The sequence below is a fragment of the Bombus pyrosoma genome, linkage group LG2 (assembly GCF_014825855.1).
Source record: "Bombus pyrosoma isolate SC7728 linkage group LG2, ASM1482585v1, whole genome shotgun sequence".
Lineage (NCBI taxonomy): Eukaryota > Metazoa > Arthropoda > Insecta > Hymenoptera > Apidae > Bombus > Bombus pyrosoma.
The window spans coordinates 13,875,760-13,896,309 of record NC_057771.1 but is presented as its reverse complement, the minus strand read 5'-3'; the positions used below and the strand labels follow the sequence as shown (position 1 = coordinate 13,896,309).

Here is a 20,550-nt window from a genome sequence, read left to right as displayed (position 1 = left end):
AATCGTGGTCGTATATCACGTTACAACGAGATAGAGTTTCGTTTTCCCAAGGTTTTTCACGACACGCGTCGCCTACACTTTTCTCGTCTATCTTCTTCCTCTACTTTTTGTTTCTTTTTTACCTTCCTCGATAGTTGCATCTCACGCTTCGCGAACGATCGATTTAACGCGACACCGATGCTCATCGATATCCGCCTCGATATAAATATTTTCCGTACACGTAATTCCGCGCGTGCAAACTAGATATACCAGATAAGCATTCTTTTTCATTTTTCTTGAATTCGTCGGCGAAAGAAATTAGACGTTCAGCCTTTGACAGTGTAGCAGGAGCGACGAAAAATTCAGAATTACAGATTTAGAAAATCATTGTCTTATCATCTAAGACGTCCTGCATTTCCAGCACGAGATACAACAACTTTTTACAGGAAAGACATACACGAAACGTAATTCGTGTCTGGTCTTTTTTATTTTTTAGCTAAAGTATTCTGATAGTTAAATAGTCGAAAGTTAACTCACAACGATGGCGAACGGTGAAAGTGATCTGTGTCTTAATGTATCGTCGAATAAACAAATATTAATCTATGCCTATTTTCTCGTGTGATCTACAATTTCATAATTTAATTACATACATACATATAGTTCTATTGTGATATAATTACAGAGATATAGATATACATATATAATAATTAAGAATATAGATATAGATATATAATTACAGATATACTCGTAAAAGTAACGTAATATAATGAATTACTTTGCTAAAAAAAAAAAACATAGATATTAAATGTATTGAATAGAAATAAAAAAATGTTAGAGAGTATTATTTTGATCTCCTGAAGAAAATCAGAACATGAAAACTAAAATCAAACAATAAAAAATCTTCTGGCCTTCGATCATGTTATGGTCTTACGATTTTATTTCGAACGTTTAAGAAATTTATGATATATACAATAATTGTTGTTATTTCTGTATTTAGAAGTAGGATCATAATAGTTATTATTTTATTCTTTGGATAAATCTATCACACCGTTCTGAGCCGAAAAACCTTTATTGCACTTTCTTACTAGGGCTAGGGATAAAAACAAAAGAGCATCTTAAACCTATCGATTAAATCTATCGATTGTATCTAGAACTATCTTCTAGTTACTATTTATTGTAACTAGCGCATCTACATATCGATGGCGAGTGCGAACTCACGTTGTCATTTTCAACAATAATTGATACATCTTTTACGAGTTTGTCTCTTGTGTGTTGGTAGCTAAAGGGCTAAAGAGAGAGAAAGTAAGTGGTTCGAATTTTGTAGAGGGAAATTGATTAGTGGGTACGTGAAAGATGGTCCAAGGCCATTTGGCAAGTTCTTCAACGAGTTATTTTTGATTGACGAGTGTCTTTCGGAGTAGTTCAAAGACCTGTTAGACAAGGTCGCTTTAGAAAAGACGTAACATGGTAATAGAAATGGAGTCGGAAATGGAGCGAATATTTGAAATTCGAATGGAAGTGGAGTTATCGAATCGGCGTAAATGGATCACGTGACGTGCAATGGAGAAAATTTGATATGCGCATGGAATTTGAATGGTTCGAGAGAATTCGAGTCTTTTGAAGTATTTCAAATTACAGATGAGATGTACACGCGTATATCGAATGTTCTGTTTTTTCTTTTCCCTTTTTCTTTTTTTCTTTTTTTGTTAAGTTGCTGCAAATGTAAAACCAGGGTTTATATCCCGTTTCATCTTGAACGTTGAATCGAAACCGGAAATTTTGAGTATCCATTACGAAAAAGGATTATATAGCGGGGTCCTCTCTCGTGGTGTGTTTACGATGATATGTGACCTTGCTCGACAGGTCGTTGAACTCAACTTAAAAGAGGCTATCACCCTACAGAGTAAAAAATAGAACGTTTCATTAAATCTTCCTAAGGCTCTCGATTTCACTGTGCGTTGCGAAAATAATCCACTTCCCGTGAATTAAAAACACATAAAGCGTTCGTGAATATGTAGAATTTTGAAAGATTTTGAAAAATCATTCCAATCGAAGTTCTTTTGAATACCATTCATTGGATTGCAGAAATAATACTTTGCAGATAAGTAGAAAATTATAATATCGATATAATTTTCTGTAAAAACGTTATAGATAAATTTCTAATAACATTTCTCCAGATCTCAAACGAATCTCGTAATTGCTGCTAAAAATGTATGCTTGCTAAAAACATTGTCTATTAAAAAGAAAACGATAAATTCCGTGAACGTTTCACGCTTCGCTGTTTTTTATTCAAGTAAAGAAAATTTTATAACTCCAAGTTATCTAACGGATCGCTAGAAATGAACTAATTTCGAAAATATTTATCGCGATCGCTGAAAAGTTCGAACATGAGATGAATGGCTGATATCTGAATACATTGGCCTCTTTTTCAATTGCGTACGGTATAACAGTTCGGAATAGCAGTTGTTGTCACGAACGAGCGATTTTCATATGATTATACAGATGACAATAATTCATATTTGAACATAAGGTAATCTGATAGATCTCGAGATGATAAGTATAATCAAAATATAATAAATGTAATATAATTACTAAACTGCAGTTATTTTTTCCAAATTTACATTTGTATAAATAATATAAATAAAAGAATGGCACCTAAATAGAGGACTATTTTATCTACTTTAAATATTGCAACAGTTATTATACTTTGGATATTTTCTAGATTTTTTCATGTAATATAATTATGAAAATCGAGAAACGTTTATCGAACAAGTGAAAATTTCCGCATCCATATCTTTTGCCGTAAGAGGAGCAAATATAGTATATGGGAGAGCATCGATACTCTGCGATATCGATTCCAGGTCAGTCAAATCGAAGTGCGCGAAAAGAAGGAAGTTCAAGCGATTCACCACCCGCGCGAAATGTCATTAACCCTTTGCGGGATTTGCCGAGTGTACGTCTCGACCCACGCTGTATACGATGCATAATGCGATATATCCGTTTTGCATCGAAATAAAACTAATAATAGAAAGTTTCGATCATTGACGCAACAATATGCATGCACTTATAATCTACCGCCAATGATATGGAAGAAGGATATGCGAGAAAGATACACCGAAGATGAAATCGAGTTGGTCAAGTCATTGGCCTTTACTAAACGAAGTTACATGGACGTTTTTACGATAAACGCGATGCAAATAACATACACTTGCTGCACAAGGTAGTTGCAGTCTGTGGCTCGCGATACAAATCGTTCACTGTCTTTATTTTTCTAACTTTGTTTAAACAATATACTATGTGATCATCTTTGTAATACGAAATTATTGTAATAATTTTGATTCGAATAAATCTTGTGAAATACATGAAAAGAGACTTGATCTTTTCCTTTGCATTATTTTCTTTTGGTATAAATTTTATATTTCAGTTGTCGGTAGAATTGTAATGATAAGCCTAAAAAAATCATACTATATCATTAATTTAGATATAACCTCTTGTAAATGACTTCATGTAAAATATTTGAAAACAGGTTTTAATTTTCCTCTCTATTGGCTCCTTCTGGTGCAAGTTCTATATCTTAATCGGCGATATAGCTGTAGCCTTAAATTTGAAAGTTGAAATTTAATTATATTTGAGAAAGTGTAATAAACGATTCTTATTGCGAGCTACTGCATGTCAACAACGAATAAAACAAAAAGAAACAATTGAAAGATCGTGACTACGCTTATTATCGCCGTGAAGCGGAAGTTGTAGTAACCGAATCAATTTCGCGCGTTCCCCTAATATCAAACAAATTAATTTCATTCCACGTTCCATTTTCGTAGTTTCGTGTTCGCGGCCGAAATCGTATGCGATAACACACACACGATCGGCGTAAAGCGTGGCGTGCTATTGAAAGGAGGATAAATAAAACGTGCTCGTGTGGAATCTTTTATAAGACGAATCATATAAATCCTACACGATTCTCCAGGAACGATGAAGTACATGCGCTCACGATAGGAGCTCCTTCTATCGAGGAGCTAACTAGGTGATTCTATGTATAGGTATATAAAATTTATAATTGAAAACAAAAATTAGATTGTATATTAAAGTAAATAAAATATACACAAATTAATTCCGTATAGTTGAGATTTTGTTCAGTCATAAGGATAAAAATCGTAACGTTAGAATCGTGTTCGTTAAAATGTCTCCTCTAGGTTTACAAACTAGCATAGTTACAATAAATAGGATACTTGACATCAATTATTCTTAACCACATTAATTTCTTTTTAAAATCTGTGCTGCGACAGTCGTTTGTATTGTCAATAGCGCTATTAACGCTTTGTTAATATTATTCAGGAATTTTACGAATAGGAAGGATTTCAGCTCCAAAAAGGTGTAGAGACTTTAATTGGCAACGACTTCAAATAGACTGTGTGCGCACAGAATAACAACACGCTTTTGCCACAGTCGAAGTATCGAGAGATTCGAACGCGAAGGAAATTAACTTGGCGGCTAACGTCAAGCGGATCTGCCGTTGAAAAAGCCCCGTTCTAATACTGTCAGCTGATGCCTAAAAGTATGGAGAGCTTATTACAAACGATCGAAACACGCACTCGATTCTGCACGCACGTTCCTTCAGTCGTCTAAAGAAAAATGTCTGTCCCATGTTAGTTGACAAATCTATTAAAACTTATTGACACGTTTCTCACGCACACCAGTCATCCTACGATTTGTCCTATGGAATAAAATCTAACCTATCGAGACATATAGAACAATCAAATATTTCACGAAGAAAAACAATGCAAGTAAAACATACAGAAATATTCATAGATATCGAAGATTGCAAAGGAAAATGAGCTGGAGGAACGAAAATAAAAGGAAACTTGTACTTTGAACTATCGGCGTTAGCCAAGAGAAGAAGAAAAAACGTGTTTACTCACGTTCTGGTCGCCTGTACCAGTTCCAACACTTTCGGAGCACTTCACGTTGTCGATCGAAATTGTTGAATGTAGTGCGGTAACGCACCGGTTTTACGAATGCCGGAACACGTTCCTCGAATGGCCAAAAATATTTCAAACTACGTTCACGATAGTTCGTCGATGCACCTCAGCGAAAAAGGCGAAAACGTTCGTGATTTTGCCTCGCTAGTTGTTCATGTAAGTACGTGTCACGGATACTGTGATTCTCTTCTGCACAGAATTTGTAAACGTCCACTACGTTTGATACACAGACAGAATTGGTTGAAACGTTCACGACGCTGGATTATATCGGAAACGTACAACTTGATTATGGTCGTAAAATCACCGATACGTGCGTACGTATACACGAGAGTTTAGAAGACGACGCACGAGCAAAAACGTTCGCACCGCTCGGTGGTTCTGGCACGACTGGAATACTGGAAGCGGACTCGTCTCAACTTTACATATGGCTGCGTATCGTCCAATGATCAATCGACTCCAACTTTTTCAAATACTTTTATGAATTTTCGAGTTCTTTCTATTGGTATAGGAATAATATAACTCCTATTATCTAGAAAAATACACACAAATGTGAAAGTAGTAATTATTGTTTAATGCAATAATGAGAAACATCGTTTGTTGATAAAGTAAACATCCTTGAAAAACTTTACATAAAAAGTGTTTTCTTAATGGATATCAGTTAATGGATATTATTATTTATTACTTATTCACTCATAATTTTTTCATAATGAAAAGGAATATCTTATAGCACTCGTAGAGTACGAGACATTTTCGCCTATTCAACTGACAGACCCATCGGTATTGTAGAAATTCTTGGACACATACTGCCATCTGTTTATCACAGATAAGGCACAGCGAGGTAAAGACAGGTACAGAATGGACATGACATCACCGACTAAGTAGTCAATGGTAACATGAAATGCTTTTTCCCGTCCCACGTTTTGGCAGTCACCTGATCTCTTTACCATTTTCGCGTTACATGTGACGTTATCGATTCAGTAGAGTACTGGGTTGAATTGAAACTAAATTTTCCTATAAAATTGCAAATAATATATTTCTGTATTATGTATTTCTTCGATTCTGTCTATTTAAATCTGAAGATCTAAGAATAGATATCATAATATTCTTTGAGATTTAATTGCGAATACGTTGCATTCTCAAATACAATCCATTTACCAACTAACGTCAAATTGAGCTCGTTGTAAAAAATAACTAAGACATGTGTCCGCCCATTTCCTCGAGTTCACGCGTATTTGCACATGTTTCCACGCGTCTCCACCTATTTCCATGCGTCTTCGCTCGTTTGCACACGTTTCCTCGACTTTCCACGCGTTTCCACACGTTTCCTTCAGTTTACGCGCATTTTCACGCGCGTCTCTACCTGTTTCTGCCTGCTTCCTCCCGGTCAAATTGAAAATCGTTTTGCCTCAATTTAGACAAGTGAATGAAATTGTATTCGAATCGTTTTGTCAACTACGATCCTTAATATTTTGGGTGAACTAAATTGCGAGACATTTAACCCAAATTGAAATGTTAGGCGATATTCTTTATTTTTTATTGAATTGCGAATGATCGATGCGTATCTCGATACTCTCGTAACGCACGAGACATTTCGTAACGAATAAATAAAGGCGCGAGACCTAGTGATACAAATCTTTTATGTCCTGCTTTTCTCTGTAGAGAAGAGGCTAGCTTACATGAAGATGCAACTTGCCGTTTGATGGGTGCTGATATTATTGATGACAACAGGACTCGCGTTAGCAGACCTCGGAAGTCAAATACGAAATGACAATAGAAACAAAATTTCTTGGTAATCGTATCGATAAAACAGTAAAACGTCGGTAGGCCGACGTTACAAATGTCACGTCTATTCTGTACCTCGTGGATAAGATAATCACTGACGAGCCATCTCTGATAATTCCCATGTTCGCCGTAGAAAATCGTAGAGGGCGTAAGAAACATTTTGACTTTTTGACAGGCGGTATTTCATAACCTATGACACAAAGTTCCATTTCGTTATATCTATTCTGTCCTTAGTTAATATTTTATTTGGCTGGCGCATAATGCCGTGAAAGTGCTGGTAACCAGTACTGACGCATACGCTGCCACAATTATAGGAATAATTATAAGCAGAATTCACAGTAGCGGTAACGATAGTTTTTCGTTAATAACATTTTAAAAAGTAACGAGCGTCAACTAAAATCTTCTGGAGGTTGCTCAGGAGAGTATCCTTGACAACAATATGTCAAGATCAAGGTCATCGTAGCTGACTTCCATATTGTGAATAATTAACAAATCATTATCATATCTACTCTTACAAAGCAAACAGTTGCTGTTCGTGTAAGAAACATGCAATCAGCCAACGTGGAATCACATAACCGCAAATCATTTAATTTCGTATCAAACACATTGCTAGCATCGCTAGTAAATTAACTACGTGATCTTGAGATGCGGACAGGCTGGACAAGAGCTATCAGTTAACTCAGTGTGTTAACTGATAGCTCCTATCTACTATATTCACACTCTCAATCATTCCATTAATTAAGATTAAAATAGAACAAAACAAAATAGTATTTCTGTAATCATTTACCCTTTTATAATATATATTATGTTTCAGATAACTTTTAATGTCTATACATATACCAAATAAGTTATTAATATATTTCTTGAAAAATTCTTCTATATTTAAAACAAAAGCTTTCAACGCAGAGTGAAAGACGAATTTTATTTTCGAGACAAGCTACTTCTATAATATGACAGAAAGATGATGCAAGGATTTTAGAAAACTCTGACAATCGCTACTGTATCTCATCTCTGGTATTAGACTATCAAATAGAATGAAGCAGACAAGAAGGTTGTTTAAAAAAGAATGTATGAAATTATAATGTACGAGGAAGTGCAATTTCAGGATGAAATAATCTCAACAACGTTAATCTTTTCATTTTATTGTACCAAAAAATTTCATCTCGTTCAATCATTATTAATTCAATATAATATATTTATCCTTTATATTTGTTATATCTTATTTATAATAAATATTTATAATAGTGTAGTATTCATCGTTATTCTTTATTGTGTCGCCATGAGCCATGAAAACGTGGAATCAGCAAGTTCTTAATTACCGTTACTATACTAACTAGAAAGACGTTTTGTGATCCTTTTTAATAAATCCACGAAACATATTAACAGAAGCACGCCACGTGGTTGCGTGCTTCTCTCTTTCTCTTCCTCTCTCTCTCTCTTTTTTTGTATGTTTTCTTTTCGTTTTCTTTTTTTACTTTACTTTTTTTTCTAAAAAGAGTAAAGTGCGGAGACACTTGTGTAAATTCCCAGATATTTTTACCGGAAAAACAGTTTGTTCCTTCTCCTTATTTTCCCTTCTTTTAACCGTGTATTTTAATTGATGATAGCATTCAGACATAGACAATTCATACGTTAAAACAATAGATACCTAAGGAAATTTTACAACTCGCTTAAGGCTCTAGTTCCCTTAAATCAGTTCGAATTAGAATCCAAACGAGGAACGTGTATATGTGTATGTTAATATTCTCCGATAATTTCGGATTCGTATCGACAATATCTTCACCGAACGATTATTCGCAAATACATGATCTTCTCTTTTTACGCCGTGATCGTTTCTATTGATCGAACAATAAATCGAACAATTGAAACCCTCGTATGTAACTGATTTTAATGTACTAAGGCCTTAATGTGTCAAAGCAGCGGAGCTAATTACCGTTATATAATAAGAAAATATATATACCTCTACGGACACCAATAATTCGATCTCACGATTGTACGTGGAACGTAGACACAGTTCCCAAAAACATTACTTCTTTTTCTCATTTTCTTTTATTTATCTATTTATCTTCTTATTTTTCTTTTTTTTTTTTTTTTTTTACTATCAAGTCGATTTTCGGAAATTCGCAAACAAGTGCTCCAAAAATTTTCCACGTCGCTACGTTCCTCTTTTTAATTCCTCTAAAGCTTAACTTTGACTTCTTTACTTATTTTTTTCTTTTTCTTTTTTCTTTAACAAGTACCTCGATTCCCTGTAAACCCTGCAGTACTCACGCGAGTCAACGAGTTTGTTGGTCGGCTGGCGTTCCGACAGGTTTACATATAGCACGTGTTGTATCTTTACGGCTTTCTGCGAAAACTGAATTGAACACATTAGACTGCAACAAGAACATTTTTTTCCTTTTCTTTGTTCTTTTTATTGACGATTCTGTGTCGCTAAGTATTACGAGTAGACTGTGGATGTTTATGCAAACTCACATTTCTATATAAACATAATCAGAGAAAAACGAAGTCTACAGAGAGAATATCATAACAAATATCGTACTGTAAATATTTTTACAGACTGTGTGCATTCTATACTTTCTTGTATTTTTTAAGTTTCCCATTAATGCATAAAAATCCGCAATCTAATTATGATGTATCACCGACTGACTTACTGCAGAGTTAATGACAATCGTGTTTTGTATGTTTCAGCATCTTAATGTTAATCTGACATTACATGCTACGTATTGAGAATACTTCTACCGACGCAGTACCTAAGTTTTAAAGCCCTGCATACTCGAACCTGATTTTTGTTTACTTCTTTGTTCTTTTTTTTCTGAGCGACTGTGACAAGTCAATAATAAAACGTCTTCACTTTCACGTGACTGAGACTCACCGACTAACAGTCGCTTAAAAGAAAATATGTTTCTTCCTTTTCTTTCTTTCCTTCCTCTTATCGTTTCTCTCCTCTCTCTCTCTTTTATATCTGTTATTGTGCATCACCTTCCTCTTAATCGTCCATCACATATATATAATTGCATTTATGTATCAACTATTTCGCGATCGAATCAGACGATCGAATAGAATGTTCCTCAACTTCCGTCACTGCATCCCATCTCGTATAATGAGATTTACTACGCTTACAAATTTCAAAATATTACAGCGTACTTCAATGTATCAGACGCATAATGGAGAATATATTTCGTGACTCGTTTTATTCGTTACCTTAAAATTTAATTTTCATTTAACTTTAACTTCTAAAATTAAAAAGAAGAAAGAAGAGAAAAAAGTAACAAGCTCGTACCTTCACGATAATCCTATGATCGTTCTTTTCACAATAAGTACATTATCGACGATTCACGAAGAAAATTTCACAACGATTCTCTTCGCTCGTTTATGCTGAAACATTTAAACACAGAATTTCGCGTTTTCATAGTATACGAATTCCTTATTGTGGCCATGTTGGATATCGACTTCACGTACAATATCGTGAAATTCGTCTAAGATGCTGCAAAAGTTCAACTTTGCATCGTTATGCGTCGTTCATAACAGTTTTTCTTTTCCTTTTTTTTTTTTTTTTTTTTTTTTAATATATATATATGACTATGAACAAGCTCGATATCCATTAAAAATTCGTATACGATTTGCCCTTATTGTAACTGAAACGTAAGATGAAGAGTTTCGATAGAATGTTTCATAAAAACTAGATTCCAGTGAAAAAAAAAACAGAAGGAGAAGAAAAGAAAAACAATAGAACTCGGTATGAATAGATGGAGATGAAAGAATCAAATCGAATATATTCTCCGTTAACGTAATAGCATCGTTGTTGGGTATCTTGTGTAAAACTAGCTTCGATCGTTTCTAATCGTACGATAACGATAAGTTCTGTATAGCTTTAATCAACCATTATTGCGAATGCGTACGTTGGCATCGTCATTAACACATTAGATAACATCGACGATATAGTTATTATGAACGAGTAGCAAAAATATTGCTATTTCCTTGTCTCGATGGAATTTATCCGAAAGTGGGAAGATATATCGCTCAAAATTAGTTCGATAATCGTAAAACTAAACGCTGAAATGTGTTACGAGAGAAGGTGTCTTCAAACAATCATTGAGAATCTTAATGACGGAGCAAGAATAGCCGTGGCAATGATGAACACTTAACTCTTCATAGGCAAACATATTTTTTTAAATCCCTTGTAGACGAACTGAATCGTTTTGAACGCTTATGGAATTCTTCTCAATGTCGTTGGTACATTATATACAATCGTTTATTAGATTAAATGGTTGAAATTTTTTCGATAGAAATAAAAATTCAGGGAAAGAAATACAAGAGTAAAATTTCGTTTAAGTATTCGACGATTCAGTTTATCTGCGAACGTCTAATTTTCTCCGATTGAAGATTATACAGAAAAAAGCATGATATATACAACTTGTTGAAGTGAAGTTGAAAAGTACCACTTTGTTTGTGCCTGTAAATATAAAATATTAAACATAATGATCTTCTTCCAATTTTATTAAATTTATCCCTCAAAGGGTTAATTTCAAAATGAAATAAAAAAACAGTTCTATTAATGCTATCAATTTTGAATTTTAAAATTGCCATAATTTCGAAATTTTCTTCTTTTTTTGCACCATCAAATACATACGTATGATCTTTTTCTTCGATCAGTCATTAAAACATTCAGATTCTATCGTACGACTGTTCTTGCTCTGACAAAGAAACGTTCTGTAGCTGCGTTTAAAACGTCAGCTTCATCGCGGCCTTACGATGAAAAATTGTAAACACGATGATTGTAAACCTTAGTTGCGAACTTATGATCATACTCGAAACATTTAACGAATGGTCAGTTGATTCTTCGCGGAGCAAAGCGGAAACGTGGCCGCCTCCCCTGACCAGAATGGAAATTAACGAAGTGACACTCGCTTTGGCAACGAATGGCATTGCTCGTCACTGCTTGCTTCTGGAGTTGTCCCACGATCGTGTATCCACATATACTTACGTACGTTTCATTCATTTTTGCACGAGTTCAAACGAGCGAGACATTCGTCTTTCAACGACTCGAGAAAACGGCTAACGCGATTTCGCCGGATAACTCTGGGGAGTCACGAATAACTCTACGTCGTCTAATATCGATCTTAATCGTCGATCTTAATTACACACGTTGAATTTGATCATAGATAACGACTCCTTTGCATTATATCAAATTTCCTTTTCGTAAAATGCTACGCCACGAAAAAAAAAAGGGGGGGGGGGGAAAGAGTGGAAATACAGGGAGAGATGCGTATGAACATAAGCAATGACGTGATGTCTTTTTTGAAGTTTGACATGTAATAAAACGAATTGTAAATTGGAAGAATAATATAGAGAAGAAAGAATCTTTGTTTGATGGGTGCACGATTAACATGGAAAGGCATAATGTAGACTTGCGTACTACTGTTCAAAGGTTTGACATCACTTTTGAAATTCACAGTTCGTGGAAGAAAATAAAATAGTTTACCATATTTTGTCTTACATTGGTTTATTAGAAGCTTCTTTCATTGTATTGTCATGTGTGTTCGTTCTTCGTTTTTATAAAATCACGAATTGAGCAGAGTTCTTGTTTGCGATAAAATTATAATTCGAAACGTATTCTGAAATTCTGTAAGGAATACCTGAGATAGAAATACGACGAAAAGACTTTATGCATCGTGGTTTGTCCATCAATTAATCGATCAATCAATCGTTAACTCCATTGAGTGGCTAAGGAATGAACTGGACAAAGTTAATGGGGAAATCCAATCTAACGTCTTAAACGCATCTCTAGGAATTAATATGAAATAATTGGAAAAATGAATATTCAACAAGAAAAATTGGAAAAATTTGTAAAAGGGATGCCATAAATATGAGAAACTTTTATGAGGAAGAAAAATTATTTTGATAATGAATCCTAATCCAAATCTTACTTTTTTTTCTTATAATTGTATGTACTAACTTAAAATATACAAAAGTTCAAATATTAATTAGTATTTTTTTCATAAGAACTACAAGTTCCTTTCTCGTTAAATGACTGATTCCATACTTGTGAGCGGTAATGTATGAAGGAACAACAAATGAATTGATCTAATAAACTTATGAGATTAAGTATGCGGTAAGACGTACAATGTAGAAGTAATAAACATAAGGAGAGACAAACAACAATTGCAAAAAAATAAAAAATGATTATTAAAACTATCCTTTCGGTTGGTTAAACAATCAGTTAGTAAAACCATAATAATACATAATAGAGTTATGCGAATACGATCAATAATAACATAATAATTAATCGATAAACCTATGTTACATGTATAAAAGTAATAATGTGAGATCTGTGAATACGACTTTACCTCGATTACCGTAATCTACGAGAACGCAAAATTTGTAATTATCGTTTCTTACGCTCTCTTCCTTCTATATTTTTTTCTTTTTTTTTTCTTTCGTTATCTGTTCGATCCTTTTGCTTATCGTTTAAGGATATCTTTGAAGAGAACATAAGCGCCCGAAGACGCGTCCAAAGATGCTAATGAGAACGTATTAAAGCTTACTACAACAGTTTACTTGGAAGTAAAGAGAATATTCTATGGAGAGGTATAGAGCACGGATAAGCACTGAGAGAAATTAGTATAAATTACTGTTCAGAATTACAAACGGACTATCTAAATACAAACGATCGTAAAAAGAAAAGAATCTGAATCATTGTCTCTTAATCTTTGTGTATTTTTCTTCGTGTGTTGTCCTAAATGTAATTTCGGTGAAAGAAAAGGTTCACGAGTATATCGCAATGACGAGATGATACAAAAAAGAAGTATGACAAAATGAAACAAATATAATTTACATATATATCGTTACAGTGCCTGAGAAAAACGTCGAAAGGGCATGTGAATGCCTAATAAGCCATACAAACGCCGTATCAGTTTCACTCCATTTTAATAATCATTTCTCTAATCAGTAAATACATTGCTATACACTTCACCAACGTATAGAGCCACTGCGAATCATACGAAAAAATACCATGAAAGCACGTCTTAAATAATCATAAATAATTGTAAATTCTGAATGACAGTATTATTTTCATCCATTTTCTTGTTTTACTTCCACGTAAATATATTCTATTTCCTTAAATAAAAAGGAAAGATTGCGTAACAATTAAAAACGTGTGGACGCAGCTATCGCTTTTTACGAATTTCACGACTCGTCCCTTGGCACAATTAAAATTAAAACCGCGTAATAAATAAAAGAAGGGAGAATTATCAAGATTCGACAATCTTGACAACGTTCGCGACTCTTTGAAAATAAGAAATCAAATATGCGAAATCTCTAAATCATAGACGAATGAAAGCGCATAAAAAACAATGCGTTGACATAAATGAAACGATAACCGCGCCCATTACTACGAGTAATAATAGAACGATAATATTAAATTTATTCGTTAAAAACTAAGGAGTGAACCTATTGCAAGAATACAGACAAGAAATTTCGATTTTTCTTATAAACATTTTTGGTAAAATTTATTCTCTATCCTCGTATCCTTTCCTCTTTCTTTTCTATTTGTTTTCTCTTTCTAATAATATTTCTCTCTGACATCGCATTCCCAACTAGCCGAACACTCTTTAAAAGAGAAAAAAAGACTTACACAAAGCTTAACATTGTTCTTCAACGTTATCTCAATATTCGAAAATAAAAGCACACGCTGTATTAGTTTTACGTTCTTCCAAGCGATTGATTTAATTATTGATGTGTGTGTTTGTGTTTGTTTAATTAATGCTCTTTGTTTTTTTTCCACCGAATATGTTTACCAATAAGATTTTCATTCTTCTTTCTTTTTTTTTCTTTTCTTTTTTTTTACAGAGACCCATGTAATAAGGCACAATTTTCTGCCTGAGAAGGCACTAAAATATCATTTTCTATACTTGCACGTATAGTTGATCGTATTGCATATACGTAAACCACGCAAAAGGAGAGAGATCAGTTTGAAGCGAGTTACAACTAAACGAAGATTATTGTGCACCAAGATTTGTACAAATTCATGTTCTCCCGTTTGCTACAAGCCTTTTCGCATCATCAGAAAAAAGAAACGATTCCTCACTTCCACTAAATATTCTTCTATCATCCATTGATTTCCTTTACTTCTCGCCAATTCTGTCCCAGACTTTCACGCCGTATGCGCTTTGTTCTCTCGATTAAGCCGAACGTCGATAGAATTAAAAAAAAAAAAGAAAAAACACGATGCATGAATACGACTTGCATGAACGCGCAGTTTAAAGTTACCTCTAAAAAATATCGATTGTATCAAAAAAATTTTTTCCTTTTTCCATCCTTTCTTATTTGACACAAATAAAATATTACATACGCCACGGCGCTCGAATGAAGTCATTTTTCTCTCTTACAAGCGACTCTCTCGTTTCGATTAAAAATTTGGAAAAACTTTTCATACCATGCGTTTAGAAAAATCCTTATACAAACAATATTAATTGCTCTAAAGTCATTTGTTTCTTTTTCTCTCTTTTTCTTCTTTTTTTTGTTCTTTTTCTTGCTTTTTTTATGATAAAATAATCGTGAGAATATCACCAGAGAAATTTTCGCGATGAGCCGTTAGACGGTTGTATCCAGATTGCTTCTACTTCCTCCCGAGTGAATGAAATCTACGTCCATTTCCGAATACTGACGCAACTCCGGTGTGTACGCCGCGTCGTTGTCCTCTCGCAACTCTCTGAAAATTCGTACGTTCGATGTGTTCGCGTGTGTCTCGAGACAGGAGGCCGAGGTCGTTCGTAAGTGACCAGTGTCTTCGATCGTTTCCCTTCCGTCGAAAAACGTTGACCGTGCAGATTTCAACTGTGGCTGGGATGTCCCGACATTAACATCGCTACTTAAACGCCGTTTATATCGTAGATTTGTCAGTGTCTTCAACACTGTTGACGAAGCCTTTTCTCGTTGCTGCGCCCTACGAGGGAAACGTTCAGGGATGGTGATGACAGAACAGAAAGAGGAAGACGCACCTAGTATCCTATTTTCCATTTCGCTTTTTCTTTTTTGTTTCTCTTTCGCAAGATAATTCATTTTATGAACATAAGAAAAAAGAAAAGAGATCGTCTAATAACCAGATAGATATTTTGAGCCACGGCAAAGAAGAAAAAGAAATAATTAATTTGAATGTTAAACGAGCGGAAAACAATAGCTTTTTTCTTTAGTTTCATAGCATCGTTAACTCTTCGTGTAGTTACAAACGTACGAATCCTATCAATTTCAAATACGATGCAATAGTTTCGTGACAAATTATCGTGCAAATTACAAAAGAGTCGTTACTCTACGAGCAAGCATTTTCGAAAACACGTGAAACGAATGTTTATTCGAAATCGATGTTGATTCGAGATCTATATCGTGCTTGCTCGTGGCACCTGTACGAATAACGAGAGCGCACAGAGAGACAGAGAATAACAAGCGTAATGTGAATTACGACATCCGAAAGATATACATACTTGTCGAGCGAACGTGATCTTTCTTTCATGTTCGTGCATCGTTCTTTTTAACGCCCCAAGACTGTCTGTTTCTGACTCGACTCGATCGGGAAGGGGAAAAAAAGAAAGAGAAAGAACCAGAGGGAGATCGACGAAGAATTCGAAACGTGGAGGAATAATCGAACAAAAACATTCAACGAAAAAAAAAAGAAAAGAAACAATTTTTCTAGAATAATTCATCGTAGAATTTGACGGCGCAACCGCGCGTACAATCGTTAAACGAAACGTCAACGACGCACGATGATTCGCGACTGTTCGATCGATGCCAGATCTCCAACAATCAGAAGGTATCGACGTTCGATCAATCGGTAGCAAAGCCGTGAATTTAAAAGAAGAAAATCAAAAAAAAAAATGCAAAAAAACGAGGTGTTTCTTTCTCGAAAACGGCGCGTATCATTTTTCTCGTCAACGTCCCTCGTTGAAAAACACGACGGCGACGACGAGAGCGCCAATCTCTCGCGTAAAGAGAACTTCAAAAGCGATATCCTTTTCTCTACGTATACATCATCATTCTCGTACTTTCTCTTTTCCTTCAAATTTCGTTTCCTTTTCATTTTCTCTTCTTTCGTTTATGTATGCGTTCCCTTTTATCTTTTTTCTTTTCTTTTTACCTCCCGATTCATTAACGGACAACCTGGTCGCGGTTCAACGTTCCCTACGAAACAAAGTGACGAGTGTGCCACGCAGCTAAACCGATAGTGAGGTTTGGAGGTTCGAAATGTAAGCATCTATTTGGTAGGACGAGCGGTCGGAGTTTACAAGAAATCGAGATTAAGGATATGGGTACGGATGGTAAAATATTTGGTTACAACTCCATGTCCTGCGCCTCATCCTCGCTGAAGTCGCTCATCGAAGACTCGCTATCGGACGACACCCCGTTTTCAGTACCGCTGTTCTCCTGGTCCCTTAGCGCCTCCTCAGTTGCGTATTTCCTCACGTAATCTGCCAAGAAATCAAGAAGGAAATTGCATCCCCGGCTAAATATACTTCGTTCGACGTTGAAAATAACTTCGAACGTCGTAGCCACGAGTTGTCTCGTGACTTCCATCGCGAGATAATCGATCAGAGAAAGTCGTAACTGAACGAAGACGAGGCTCGTAAACACAGACTAAAACAGTGTATTTCTCGTATTTTGATACGAGTCCTCTCAACTCACCTGCTACTTTCTTCTTGTACTCCTCAGGTTTGTGTAAATACATGGCCGCTGCATCGCCATTTAAAGGGTCGATTGGATTAGGATATGTTAACAATTGGGGCAGGAAGGACTCGAATATATTTGACAAATCTGAAACAGTAAATAGGAAAGATCGTCGTTGAATTGATACAGAGAAACATGATTGGCAAAATTATATGTTAGAATATTGGGCAATGTAAGATTTATAGAGGGTTTACGATTAAATTTCGAGATTATGTAAATACGTACCGTAAAGGGCAGTCCAAGCCTGGTTTATTACGTCTAGACACACGGTGCCTGAGACTTCGTCAATGTTAGGGTGGTACACCTTGTTCATAAAGCCGATCGAAGGAGATTTGAAGGGGTAGTGCTCGGGTAAGTGAACCCTCACTTTCCATATTCCACCCTCGTAAGGTGCTGTAACGTAATAGAAGAATACAATGTCGGTAACGATCATACGCAAAAAGTCTTCTACGTGTAACATACGGCGGAAAGTATTGGCTATTGTAGTATCACGAAATCTCCAAAAGCGAAACTTTGGTTTTTATACTTTTAAATTTCTTATAAATGCATAAACATCTACAGCCAAATTATTGACAACAAAATTACCGATATTTACCGATGCTAGAAACCTAAGAAGAACAAAATTATTGTTTTGTGAATCGTTGGTTCTAGGTTTCATTATACCGTTTATTGTACCACTTTATTACACTGTCAAACAACGTGTATGATATCTCGAGAATTGATCGCAAAATGGGATCATGTAAATTAGTCGGTATTTTGCTGGAAATTTCTCCGAAAATTCGGTTTAACGTGTCGAATCGTCCCTTTGAATCAGCCAAATACATGGTTCCCGCTAATTACTTGCGGCAGCGTATTCGATGTACCCCGATAAATCGTACGTAGCGCATAGAACGTGACCAGGAGATACCGGTCGATCGAACGTTGAGAACGCAGAGACAAAGAACAGAGTGTTCGTCGAATGAAATTTATTTCGACAACAACGAGCAACGAGACCTTCGACCGCGGATTAAAATCAATCACTGGAAACGTTTGGAATGAGCCGGGGGAAAAGGAGAAAAAGAGATTGGAAGAAGAAGAAGAAGCGTAAAGGTAAAGGAACGAGCGAGGAACGAAATATATTTTTTCAGCCAGTTGGTACTCGGAGCGGGAAATCTGGTAGGTAATCAATTAGTGGGCGAGTATAAACAATTGAGACAAACGAAGGGACGGAACCTTAAGGAACCTCCATAATTTGACAATTTTTATATTCTTACAATTTTACCTGGAACTAAACGATCGGCTTACTTGTAATTTGTAAGATTACAAATACAAAAGTATGCTTGCTTTCTTACTATTTTATTGCTACTTGCTCGCTGTATTATTAATTTTGTTGCTGTTACAACAGAAAACTTCAAAATACGGATGTTCACGAAAATTAATATCTACGTAAACAAAACTGGAAGAAAGAAGTCCGAATAAAGATTTGTTCCATTCTGTAAGCATCATAACTTAATATTTTGCTTTGTATATTTTATATACTTTTACGTATCGCGTGCGATCTGATCATCTTTGCACATTTAAAATTTCCACAGATATGATTAACATTCGCAGTGTATTTATTAATATCGGCAACTTTTACCTCGTGATTTATAAAATTTCGCATAAAATAACGCCCAGATGCCAAATTAACTGTCAAATCGCGATTGAAGCGTTCTTGACGGTGCCCGAAAGTAAAAATGAATTAAAGAGAAAGGGAAAAAGAAAAAACGGGACAAAGAAACAATGTTCTTCGAGCATTGTATGGAGTAAAAATATCATACTGATATTGTATAATAAACGGTCCGCAACGTTTGAAACACCGCGAGATACTTGCCTTCTTGTTTGCACGATTATATTCATGGCTAGCTCGCTAGTTAATTCTCTTCGAAATTAATACCATAATTAATATGATCGTGGAAACAGAGAGAAATCGAGCTATCTATCGCATGATAATCGCATCGAAATCGGAAAAGCCGGCGGGCATCGATAATACGTATAGAATGGGCTGCTGTGCCGATTCCATCCTGTTCTGTGTTCATGGATATTCGTTCTCGAGCCATCTGCGACGAAATTGCGGCAATAACATGTGAGGACCGATACTGATTAATTAACGACGAGCAAATTTCACCCTCTAAAGTAGGACTGCTTCGTAGAATTATATCTATTTGAAAATGATCATAATTAGTTGAAACATGGTACAACTACGTGTTGTAAAGTTGGTGCGAGTCCAGAATGCGAGCAGGCCTTTTACTTCATCTTAAGAATTTGAAGATTAAATATCTTATGTGTAAGACACATAATTTTTTAACAGGGTGTACCTTTATATGGGGTGTACCAGTTTTTCCCCGCCAAACGTTGTCTGTATATTCTACAGGTCAAGATAGGAAAGAAATGCCATATAAACATACATCGTTGGAACCATTGTCAAAGATAACGAACGTGCGTTGCTACAGTACAAAGGTATGAACAGACTAGGAAATTTACGTCTAATGGTATTCAGAATATATTGTAATAGTTCTCCGACTCCAGCCTCAACGATAAAAATATAATAAATAAACGATAATATAAGTACGAATATGATAACGAAATATAACTAATAAAAGAGAATTTCAAAGAGGAATAAGATCAATTTTTCGCCGCTGACAATCTTGTAATGAGAGCAATGATGAATATTTTGAAATGGAATTGTAATTGGAGTTATGGATATTCCTGATCTATTCATACTTTGTAGCTCATAGTTACAGTACTTTCATACATCACTTTTTTGTTATAACTCTTTAACAATGCTTCCAACGATATACGTTTATGTGAAATTTTGCCTTATCTCGACCCGTAGAATATACCGACGACGTTTAGCGAGAAAAAGAACTGGGATACCATGTATGTTAGCTAGTTTCTTTATTAAACGTCTGAGATACGTACTTTGTTCGTTTAAATCAATACCAGTTAGAATTTATCAATATCAATGAGAATTACGTAATTTATTGTTGCAAGAGAGGCACGAAAACTGATATACTTAACCGAACTAATTTATCCCTACTACTGAAAATAGGGGAAAAAAGGAAAATTTCCC

General features: G+C 35.2%; 3 protein-coding genes and 1 long non-coding RNA gene across 19 annotated transcripts in view; 2 read left to right on the top strand and 2 right to left on the bottom strand.

The window, feature by feature from the left end:
* LOC122577819 (inositol 1,4,5-trisphosphate receptor) overlaps positions 1-5,339 on the bottom strand; it is a 48,425-nt gene extending 43,086 nt beyond the window's left edge. For 14 of the 15 annotated variants that reach the window (XM_043749432.1, XM_043749442.1, XM_043749436.1 and 11 more), the window contains exon 1: positions 4,899-5,339. The gene's annotated coding sequence lies outside the window, so the exon portion shown is untranslated. The remainder of the gene's footprint in view (positions 1-4,898) is intronic. The other variant, XM_043749447.1, reaches the window with a different exon arrangement.
* Positions 4,995-5,404, top strand: LOC122577821. The gene is made up of 2 exons (XM_043749458.1): positions 4,995-5,114; positions 5,189-5,404. Exons 1-2 carry the CDS (start codon positions 4,995-4,997, stop codon positions 5,402-5,404), a joined length of 336 nt encoding a protein of 111 aa, XP_043605393.1.
* Positions 5,405-6,542: 1,138 nt separating this feature from the next.
* LOC122572117 lies at positions 6,543-10,325 on the top strand. Its single transcript, XR_006318378.1, has 2 exons — positions 6,543-7,084; positions 7,555-10,325. It is a non-coding gene; the product is annotated as an uncharacterized LOC122572117 (long non-coding RNA).
* A 3,328-nt stretch (positions 10,326-13,653) lies between these two features.
* Positions 13,654-20,550, bottom strand: part of LOC122572067 (ubiquitin-conjugating enzyme E2 H) — a 45,504-nt gene continuing 38,607 nt past the window's right edge. The window contains exons 3-6 of one of the 2 annotated variants that reach the window (XR_006318366.1): positions 17,685-17,852; positions 17,418-17,546; positions 16,223-17,203; positions 13,654-15,687 (exon numbers count right to left, since the gene is read on the bottom strand). Coding sequence is in view for 1 of the 2 variants with exons in the window: in XM_043736618.1 (XP_043592553.1) it covers positions 17,067-17,203; positions 17,418-17,546; positions 17,685-17,852 (434 nt within the window). In the remaining variant the exon portion in view is untranslated. Of the gene's footprint in view, positions 17,204-17,417; positions 17,547-17,684; positions 17,853-20,550 lie in introns of both variants that reach the window. The other variant, XM_043736618.1, reaches the window with a different exon arrangement.